An 11,661-nucleotide genomic window follows, 5' to 3' on the forward strand; every position below is an offset into this window, starting at 1 on the left:
CAGCGTGTACTGCTAACCTCTCTCTCTCGTGCCAACATGACCACACAGTAATACTCTTAACTATTCCGAAGTGACATTTGCACCGATTTCTGTTTTTTTGTATCTCACACCCTCATACACCTTTATCATAACAGCACCCCTCATCGGAGCATTCGATCAGAAGAAAATATGCAGATGGTTTTAAATTACACGTCGTTGAAGCAGCAAAATAAATTGGTAACTGCGCTGCTGCAACAAACTTTGATGTACCTAAGCAACTGATGTGAGATTGGAGGAGGCAAGACGATAAAAAAAAATTAATAAATAAAATAAAGTGTCGCATTTTTGAACGGGCGTATAAATTGAGGTCCGATTTTACAATTGTTTTTTTCGGGTTTCAAGACCCAATTTATACGCGAGTATACGTATACAGTATTTGTTTGATTCACATTACTATATAAATCAGAAGCCTCACACTACAGTCCTGGAGTGCTACTGTGGTGGTACATTTCATGCTAACCCTTTTCTTAATTCGTGAGCAATTTTTTGCTAATAAAATGAATGGAAAATAACTTTCTTGTCTTGTTTTTTAAAGATCCAATCCTCCGACTTGCTTCATTTTTTTTCTTAAACGGCAACCATACAGAAATGAGATATGAAGCGGCCCAACAGATGACCAACTAAGTCGGGGCCTCAAACTCCAAAAAACTTCACTCCAACCAGTTTCTTAATCAGAAGCCAATTCTTGTTGTTAATTAAAACCCACCATTCAATTCCCTAACTCGTTGGTGCTCTAATTCTGCCACAGCAGACATTTCCAAAACGGTTGATTTTCTACCCCATTCAAAAAACACCATCAAAATGTTTTATGGACATGAGAAGTTCAACATCACAGACACCTTCACCTTTTGTTTATTTTCTGATTTTGTATGCTGGACACCATGCATTGAATGCAGGGACAAGGAGTAAGGAACGCGGGGCTTTTGGAACTTGCAAACAAAAGAGAAGCTCGTCTGTCTGATGTCTCGTATTTTATGTGCTACAACAGAACAGAAAAAAGAAAAAAAAAAAGGTAGAGATTGCGGCTGAATCAGCTGTAGCTGTTTACCCTTCATCAGCCATCAGGCAGCACAATACTCACAATCACAAATGTACTGGATGGTTGTGACACGGCTGCTAAATTTGGAAATGGGTAACCAGCTGCAGACTCCGCAGTTTGGTGATTCAGTAGCTCCGCTGGACAGCCAATTGAATTGCAAATTTTTGTCACTTGGTTTACTTGACTCGAGTCAGATAACTGCTCCCACAACCCTAATCTTAACTATAGTGTAGCCAGGGGTTATCACTGACGTAACATAAAGCGACAACCTCCTCAATGGAGTGGAGCTCTGGAGGTTCACAGCAGGAATCTATTGCAAATTTGACATGCCCAGTGATTTTCAGTCATGTAAATGGACACGGTACAACAATGAGTTCAGAAAATGCAGTCGGCACGTATGACATACCCTATGACTTGAAGTTGCGTAACACAAGTCTAGTAGCAGTCCCATCTTTAAAGGTGCAACATAATGCCACTTACATCAGAACATCTTACCATGTCTATATATATTACAATAAAAAAAATCCTGGGTTGAGACGAGACCTTTTCAGAGAGATACTTTAACGTCCTGCGAGACGAGACTTTGTGCCATGAGATTTAACCACTCCCAGGGCCGGAAATAAAAGGCAAAGAGTAGATGACAAAGTAGAACGTCGTAAAGAATTCAAAAACGTTGCCGCGATACACATGCAGAGCAGGTTAGAGGTAATGGAAGTACGAAAATACAAAAGTTTCAAAAAAATGATAGTAAAGATCGCATTAGCGCAAACAAATGGAAATTATTACTCGGTGAAATAACCGAACAGTGAAACGAGATCGATATATATTGTTCGGATTTAAACTTGTAGATTGTCTAATTCGTGTTGCCATCAGGAAAAAGTAGTGTTTCTTAAAAAGATTTGTTTTTTGGTGAAAGTGAACTATACATACATGAGCGTCAGAGACGCGAAGTGGCTGGCAGATAGCGCAAGCCAGGTAGGGAGGGGGTGGTTGGCAAACGAAGCGAGCAGGGGGCAAAGCCCCCAAATACTTGCTAAAAATAAAACAAATAAAATTTGCAGCTCCTGCCCTACAGTCTCGGGTGGGATTTCAGGAGCAGCTAGGTCCTTGTACTATGAGGACCAAAGGTGCTGTTTTTTTAAAGGTGAACTCATTTAAGCATTTTAGACCCATGAAAATAACATCTGCTGATTTCGATGCTACATAATATGAGCGCTACACTACCCAGCATCTTCACAATTACACCCAGATTCCCAAGGATGCCCCTAAAAGCATACATGTAATCCTTTGTCAATGTAAAATGCAATATTTACTTTAACATTTACGCCCACCGTCACGGTACATCGGTTAGGATTTGATCTGATCGCCCTGGACAAAGACGCCTGCTAAATACAAAAAGAAATAACGATTTGAGCTCATCTTGATAAAATATTCTACTTATCACCTTTTGTATATCTGTGCACGTTAATGTATTTGGTGCATCTTGGTAAATTATTTCTAAGCCCAACACCACCACCACCACTACTACTACTGGGGTCCGTACAACTCCAAAGCATGCATGGATGGATGGATTTTTCTGTTTTTTATCTGACAGGAGCTCGACTCTAATCTTCATTTCATTATTGCATGGCGCTTTATCCAAAGATGGGCTACTTCTTATTTATTTAGGACAGACGGGGAGGCTGTGGTCTGTTCATCTCAGAAGGGACTACATAATTCACCGCCGATCTAATATAACGGGAGCTGAATTCATAAACAAGTTTTACTACGATGCCTTTTTTATTCAAAAGCTACGGGTCATAACTGTCATGTGTAACAGAATATCCGTTAAAAATTAAAAAAAATGATCAAGGAGTACCAGGTGGCAGTTCCTTCCCTCGCCAGTATGAGCGGCTCCTTTCGTTTCGAAAGGCTGTTGTAGACCAGCAGGCCCGTGTCAAATCCTGCCGGTTTCCGCCACTGATATTCGGACCTCCTCTCCGTCGTGTTGGCTCGGACAGAACACGCCACGGGACGACCAAGTCCTCTGCCGCGGATTCTACCCGTGGTGTGCAACACTGGATTGCGGCTCCACTGCTCCAGGCACAGCAACAAGCGGCCAGCTCCGCTCATCGCCGCAGTCGTCTCCTGAATTTATTACTATTCTTTTATTTTTCCCGAAAAACCGGTGTTCCTTTATATCCGAGTCGCTTCTCGGACATGCAAATTAGCTGGCAGTAGAGTACAAGTAACTTAAAAACTGAAACGAGTAAACCCGGTAGTCTGTGCCTGCGACATGCGTGTCAAGAAGTTAACAAAACCGGCGCAGGGGCGGGAGTTTAAACTGGGGTGTGAAGCCAACAGTCTCACACTTGACGTCCGCCTGTTCCTCTGGTTGTTGCTGCGTCCGCTACCGCCCTCCACATCCATGACTACAGGCAGAAAGACGGAAGGGGCGGGTCTTACTAAACAACCAATCAAGGAGGAGGATCAGGTTGCTCAACCAATCACTGTTAGAAAAAGCAGCTGCACTCAAGGAACCTTCTCCTCGGGAGGGGGCAGAAGGGGAAAGCAGAGAAATGACAAACGTGGTTATTTTAGATGAATTCGCGTGTGCGTTTACTGCACTTCCGATTTGCTACAATTAAAAAATGGACACAATATGCGCTACCATCTGCATGTGATTAAGGAAGGCGATGTAAAGAGAACGTTAAAAAAAGTGACTGCCAATAAGTGCGCGGCGCGGTGACATTCACAGAAAGGCACGCTCGACTTTTACGGAAGAACAGACGGAACACGTCATGGTATCAATACGCGACTGCGGGCAGCCAGGCAGAGCGGGCAGAGTCGGGTGGGAGCGAAGCGCCGATTTAAAGTAGCAAAGCGTCACCTTTGCAAACATTCGGATTTAGGGTTTGGATCAATAGATGCATTTAAAATAGAAATAAAACTTTGTTGTTTGTTAAATATGGTATCATTTTGATTAAACAAACATTAAACGGTAATGAAGATTTATATCATTTTAAGGACATATAACATTTATGTTAACCTTGATGAATATTGTACTATAATAGATGCATTTCCTAGAGAAATATGGACTCTTTTTAAGACGTTGAGGAGATAGTCCGAAATAAACAATTTAAGAATTTAGAGTTTGCATGTAATTTACAGGGAAATGATATTCAGAGTTCTGGATGTAATCATCCATTTTTAAGACCGTTATTGCAAGATAACCATCCATCCATTATCTAACCCGCTATATCCTATCTACAGGGACATGGGGGGGGGTCTGCTGGAGCCAATCCCAGCCAACACAGGGCACAAAGCAGGAAACAAACCCGAGGCAGGGCGCGCATACGCACAAACCAAGCACACACTAGGGACAATTTAGAATCGCCAATCCTCCTAACCTGCATGTCTTTGGACTGTGGGAGGAAACTGGAGCACCCGGAGGAAACCCACGCAGACATGGGACCCGGGAAGTGAACCCGGGTCTCCTAAATGCGAGGCAGCTGCGCTACCCACTGTGCCACCGTGACGCACTGCTATATCCATCCATCCATTATCCAACCCGCTGAATCCAAACACAGGGTCACAGGGGTCTGCTGGAGCCAATCCCAGCCAACACAGGGCACAAGGCAGGAACCAATCCCGGGCAGGGTTCCAACCCACCGCAGACTGCTATATTGTATATTGTAATTATTTATTTGTAAGAAAATGTGAATGAAATCCACTCTCTGGGGTCTCCAACTCCAGTCCTAGAGCGCTACTGTGTCTGCAGGTTTTCATTCTAACCATCTTCTTCATTTGCTGCTAAGTAACTTTTCTTTTTAATTGACTTTTTTATTTTTAAGATACAGTCCTCTAAATTGCTTCATTTTTTTCATTAAACGACACCCAAACAGAAATGAGATGTGAAATTAGTGTGCCAACAGTCAGTCAGTCTTTTTCTAACCCTGTGAACAGGGTCACTGGAGTCTGCTGGAGCTAGCATAGGGCACAAGGCAGGAATAAACCCTGAACAGGGCGCCAGTCCATCACACACACTCACCAACTACACACTGCGGCCACTTTAGGATCACCAGTTCACCTAGCCTACATGTCTGATGGCCAGCTAAGTCAGGGCCTCAAAACTCCAACCAACAGAATTTGTTTTTTTTGCCCCAGGAGGAAAATTGGCAATTTCACTACAACCAATTGAGCAGCATGGTGGCACGGTGGTGGCGCTGCTGCCTAGCAGTCCACCCAGCGTGGAGTTTGGATGTTCTCCCTGTGTCTGCATGGGTTTCCTCCGAGTGTTCCCGGTTTCCTACCATGGTCCAAAGACATGCAGGTTAGGTGGATTGGCAATACTAAATTGGCCCTAGAATATGGTTAGTGTGTGTGTGTTTACCCTGCAAAATAGACAGGCGTCCTGTCCAGGGTTTGTTCCTGCCTTGCGCTCTCTGCTGACTGGGATAGGCTCCAGCAACCCCTGCATCCCTGTTCAGGTCCAGGTGGGTTAGAAAATGACTGACTGACATCAACCAGTTTCAGAAGTCGACTCTTGTTGTTAATTAAGCCCGTTCTTCAATCCCATGACTTATTTGTGCTGTCATTCTGCCACAGAAGACATTTCCAAAATTGTTGATTTTCATTTTTTTTTCCCAAAGTTAAAATGTTTTGTGGACATAAGCAGTCCAGCATTACCAAGACCTTTACCTTTCTTTATCTTCAGGTCTATGATGGACACAAGTTTGCTACCCAAATGTGGGCTCGTTTTACATCTCATTATTGTTTGGCTGCTAATTAAGAAAAAAAGAAATAATTAAGAGGTCTGAATCTTCAATAGCTAGGCTGTTAAAATGAAGGCAAAAGAAGCCATTTAGAAACAGAAATGGGTCACTGATTAAGAAAAGGGTTAGAATGAAAACAGTAGCCCTCCAGGACTGGAGTTGGAGTCCCTCCATTATAACCAAGAAAGTAACTCTCCCCAGATACGTATGCCAGGATCCTATTTGTGCAGTTCTGCATTCAACTCAAGTCAAGAAGCTTTACTGTCGTACCATCCACATATCGTATTGCAGCGTACAGTGGCATGAAATTTTAGGACTGCAGAGGAACAGATGCATGAATACAGGACAAGTGCAAGACAGGTAAAGAACTATACTATGCCTTAAATGGATAAATAATAAGATGGGCTCAATGTGGAGAAGGACAAACAAACTGTAATGGCCTTTACTGCACTATTGGCACGTAGACTCATCCTGCTTAACTGGAAGAATCCTAACCCACCTCTTGTTAAGTCAGTGGGTAACTGATGTTATATATAAATGTAAGGAATTATTATTATACTATTTGAAATTGATCTGTGCAAAGCTTTTTTAAAACATCTGTCAGGATCTAATCAATAACATTTTAGAATAAGCATTTCAATTGTGGAAAAGGATTTTTTTCCCTTTTTTTTTTCTCTCTCTCTTAAAAGTTTTCCTCTGGCTGCTGCCTTTGCTCTCTTTCTCATGGGTGACGGTTGATTTGAACTTAGTTGTGTCAAGTTTGACTTGCTTGTATGGAATGTTACTTGCTTTTAATAAATTCAATAAAATGTTTAAAAATAGTAATAAGTAATAATAATACATTTTATTTATTCGTAGGCGCCTTTCTAAACATTCAGGGACACCGAACAATAGATAAAACAAACATTATAAACAAAACTAAAATAGAAAATTTTAAATCAGACCAAGCAATTGTAGTCAAAGAGAACAAGCAGCCTTATACAAATAAGTTTTAAATTTAGATTTGAAAACTGAGAATGATTCAAAATTTCTAAGCTCAGATGGTAGTGAGTTCCAGAGCTGGTGCTCTGCTCCCCATGGTGGTAAGACGGATGAAGGGGACAGTCAAGTGGATGGATGAAGAAGATCTAAGGGTGCGGGAGGGAATGGCAACATGGAGGAGGTTGGACAGATATAGAAGGGCAAGGTTGTGGATAGCCCTATTTTGAATTGAATGCGGAACTTAAATGAAATAGATAGTAATAAATAAATAATATCAAATAATGATAAAAAACAACAGTAGTAACAAGTGAAACAAATGCACATAAATAAGAGACTAGGAGCAGATCTGATGGCAGGGCGGGCAGCACAAAATTCAGAGTTTGGACAATCAGGAGGTAGAAGCCGTTACAGGATATGGCAGTACTGTCTCGGACGCTACAGCACCGTCTCTTAGATAGAAGTGGGACAAAGAGACAGTGGGAGAGGTGGTACAGTCCTTAACAATGCTTTAATGGAGTGTAGAGTAGCCCCCATGATCTTTTCTGCTGTGTACACTGTCCATTGTAGGATCTTATGGTCAGACACACTGCAGTTACCAAACCAGACAGTGATGCAGCTAGTCAGAATGCTCTCGATGGTGCCCCTGTAGAATGGAGAAAGAATGGCAGGGAGTCAGGCTGGCCTTCTTGAGCCGTCGAAGGATGTGGAGATGCTGATGCACCTTGTTGACTAAGTAAGGTCAGCTACCAGGTGCACAACAAGGAATCTGGTCCTCCTAACCCATCTGACCGCAGAGCTCTTGATGTGGAATGGGGTGTGGACAGCATGGACCTTCCTCAAGTCAACAATCATCTCTCTTGTCTCGTTCACATGAAGTGACAAGATTGTTGCACTTGCACCACTCTGCCATTTGCCGTACCTCTAATTTGTCAGCTGACTCATCTCCGTTGCTGATGAGACCCTCCACCATTGTGTTATACGCATACAATCATACCAGAGCTTCTCCATAGTAAATTTCTCTACATGAATGTGGACTGTGCCACATGTCTCTGGATCTCTGACTTTTAAAGTAACATGTCATACTGTGAAGATGGGCTAATATCAGTCAGGGCCCCTGACCTTGAGCATGTGGTCCCCCTCAGGGCTGAGTTCTATCTCTTCTACTTTTCTCTTTCTCCACCCCAACAAATGGACCTCCAGTAACCCCGATAGGCCTGATCACAGATGAGGATGAGATGCCATAACAGAGTCTTAACTCAAATTTCTTATAAAGAGTAGAAAAGATTGTGGATTTTAGAAGATGTTCCTCACCTCCTACTCCCCTAGTTACAAATGGCGTCACTGTGAACAGGCACAACTTGCACTCACAATCTGAACTGGGATGAAGGCATAACTGCTGCTGAAGATCAGCAGATGTTTTTTTCTCCTTCAATTACAAAAAAATTAACAAGTCACAGCCAGTGCTGTTCGAGTTTAATAGAGCAGTTACTGAAAGTGTCCTCACGTTCTCAGTCTGGCTATAGCAGTGCATCTGCTCCCTCCAACTACAAATTTCAATGTATTATTCAGACAGTCAAAAACATTGCAGGCCTAAAACTGGACTCGATTGAGGTCCTGTGTAATTACAGCTAATACAGTCAAAGACCACACTTACATGGGCCACCATCTTTTTCCGTTACTACCATGTCGCTGAAAGCCAAGTACTACCAGACACAAACAGAGTTTCTTTTCTACTTCTGTCACTTCTGGATTTAAGGCCAGAAGTCTACATGACCATCATCATCAAGTTCTTCCATGTGAACCCTGAATACCATGAGGACTGATTGAGGTCACTTATGTTAGGTAGAATGCCTAGAGGGAGCTGGGTGGTCACGTGGCCTCAGACCCCCTGCAGATTTTTTTTTCTCCAGCCGCCTGGACTTTTTTTGTTGTTTTTTCTGTCCTCCCTGGCCATTGGACCTTACTTTTATTCTATGTTAATTAGTGTTCCCTAATTCTATTTTATTTATTTTGTCTTTTTTCTCTTTCTTCATCATGTAAAGCACTTTGAGCTACATCATCTGATATGAAAATGTGCTCTAGAAATAAATGTTGTTGTTGTTGGTTAAGCACAAGTCTCTGACCATCTCTGTCTTTCCATTATTTCTGTACTCCATTCAATAATAAATGATGCTTACTTTGTGTTTATGTTATATAGAGCTTACTTAATTATATTACAAGGCAGGAGTGCAATTCTACTTTACTATAGTTTTATTTATCTGTTTTGTGCTCTTTTTTATTACTGTATATAATGTTGTGATGGTGTCACGTTTCATATATTGTGTTATTTGTATTTATCTTGTCATATGAATGTTACGCCAAGAGAAATTACTAGCAAATATGTTGCCTGGCAATAAAGTTCAAGTTAAAGTAAATCTTGTGATTAAAAATGTCAAGATGGATGTAAAGTGTACCTACTGTACAGACTATTTCAGAATGTAAAAATATAAAAGCATTGCATACTTTACCTTTATTTAATTTGTTAAAACTTTTTTTCTTAAACTGTTGTCACGCATGGGTGTCTGAGGCTCGCCTGTCAGATTTCCCTGATGCTTGTGGTACCATTTCTGGGTGAGAGGGGGCATTGTTGATGCCCAGTTAGGGCAGTTGAAACTGACCCACAAAACCCCAAGAAAGTCCACCCCTTTCCAGGTCATGCCCTGTAGATACAGACATCTCTGGAATGCAAAGGCCCAGTTACGAATCGGACCATTATTATGGGGGACGTCCCTGACTCCGACCTGCTTGATGGAGAGAAGCCAAGTAGGCTTACCAGGTCCTTGTTACTCCTGTTTTCTGTTGTTGCACCCCGAGCATTTATTTAAGTTATATTTGTTGGACTCTTGTTGGATTAAATAGGGGTGGCCCAGTTGGTCCTCCAATTTTTCATATGGACTCCTTTTCCCATTGACACTGTTTTTGTTTTTATTCTGTACCCCTGGCACGTTTTGGTTTGAATTTGACCTGTGATGTGTGCGTTTGTTTGGATTGTACTTCTGTTGTTGTTGTAAATTGTATAAACTGCAAACATTCAAAAGATTTGCAGCGACTACACGCAGACACTTATACATAGCTAGATTGTGTTCAAAGGATTATAGGATAGGATTATAGATACCTGGATGGGTGTTTTGTTCATATTTAACCTCTAAGATTAAGTCTATATTATTATAAAATTTTCGCATTACTGCAACATCATTTTATTGTGTTCGTTAAGAATTACTTGTGAACGCTTTGAAATTGCTTCCGTTTTTTTTTTGTCCATCGATTCCTGACTCACTGGTACAATTAAACCACCACATATGATATACCACTTGACTCTTCCTAATGACCAGACATGTAAGATGTCAAGCTTTTTGGGGTTTCCCTTATTTTTGGCATTCTAGGCCCCAACAAACACACATTTTTTAGGCCATTTTTGGGCCTGTTTTGTGCAGGAAATTATATCATTATAATAAAGAATAAACCACAAATGATCAGAAGGACCTGAAGTTGTGCAGGCCACCTCAACCAACCCTAAGTGTTCAAAACCTAATGAGATACTTTCGGGGAAAAAATGGGGATGGGTAATTTTGGCATGTAGGGTATTGATTTCAAGGTCAGAGAGTACTCACATTATTGTTGATCCATCACTAGGGATGTAGCCCTCTATGGATCTCTTCCAGGGGATAAAAAATGGCAAATTTCCATAACAATCGGGAATACTTCAAACGTTTACGATGCGGAACACATTTTAATCTATTTTTGTTTTATTATGTGCTTCAATCTCGAGCAGTAAAACGTTATATTTCTTGAGTACACGTCGAATTAGGGCATCCTACGCTAATTTCAGCCTTGTTTTTCTTCAGACATTTCCTATTTCTGCTATGAACAATCAGCGTCAAACGTTTCAACAGAGGCCGTGGCGCTTTGTAAACTGCGTACATCACGGTAGGACAATGGCCGAGGTAGCGACGTTAAGTTCATAAAGTTCGCGGTCACCAAATCCCCCCGTTTTGCAGTATTTACCACTCGTATGTGTCTGGGGAAGCAATCCCTGCATAATCCGTTTACGCAATTACGAGCGAATGTATACATGTAACAGGAAACGGCGCCAAGAAGAAACTTTCTGCGCCAGCCTTCCGTTGCTATTAGTAACACCCACATAGCGACGAGTGCCCGCCTCCTCTCTATTCAGATTGGTCAAGTACAGGAACTCATTTCCTATTCAGGAAGGCTTCAGCGTTTGTCATTGGTTGCTCGACCCGGTCGTTCAAATGCGCGTTCTCGTATTTTGACAATACGAAGGTGCACGCGGACAGAGTGAAAGAACACTCTCCCGATGGGGTCAGGACTTCCCGGTGATGACGCCGGGTTACAAATCAGGACATGTCAACAACAAAGTAACACGCGACGTATGTACACATACCGTATACACTGAAGCTATCTCCGCGTGACACCAATCCATTATTTATTTAAACATATGGCGTGCAAATAGAGCGCGATTCGGCAGCGGTTCCCCTCATCCGCATTACAGTAAAAAAAGATCGCGGAAGCAAAGTTTCTAGAAATACATCAAATAATTGAACGCAGTGCTTTTCTCTCCTCTTTGACGTAATGAATTCCAGCCGGGATTTTTAAATAATGGGATATAGGCAGAGATGCGAGTCCACTGACTAGTTCTGATCAGCGGGGTGCTGTGCTTTCTTTGACCAACCCTACTAAACGAGGCAAGCGCGATCTTACATATTTCACAAGTGTACGTGACGCCCACCTGCGGAAAATACGTGGCACGAACAAATTTAAAAACTGAGACGTTACCAGTAGGAACCC

The 11,661-nt window shown here is 41.9% G+C and overlaps 1 protein-coding gene across 2 annotated transcripts in view; it reads right to left on the reverse strand.

Moving 5' to 3' along the window:
- cars2 (cysteinyl-tRNA synthetase 2, mitochondrial) overlaps positions 1-10,926 on the reverse strand; it is a 134,679-nt gene extending 123,753 nt beyond the window's left edge. Inside the window, exon 1 of one of the 2 annotated variants that reach the window (XM_051926344.1) lies at positions 10,464-10,926. In XM_051926344.1, coding sequence (XP_051782304.1) covers positions 10,464-10,465 — 2 coding nt within the window. In that variant the 5' untranslated portion in view covers positions 10,466-10,926. Of the gene's footprint in view, positions 1-2,936; positions 3,511-10,463 lie in introns of those variants that run through there. The other variant, XM_028799569.2, reaches the window with a different exon arrangement.
- Positions 10,927-11,661: the final 735 nt, after the last annotated feature.

This window comes from Erpetoichthys calabaricus, chromosome 4, assembly GCF_900747795.2.
Source record: "Erpetoichthys calabaricus chromosome 4, fErpCal1.3, whole genome shotgun sequence".
Taxonomy (NCBI): domain Eukaryota; kingdom Metazoa; phylum Chordata; class Cladistia; order Polypteriformes; family Polypteridae; genus Erpetoichthys; species Erpetoichthys calabaricus.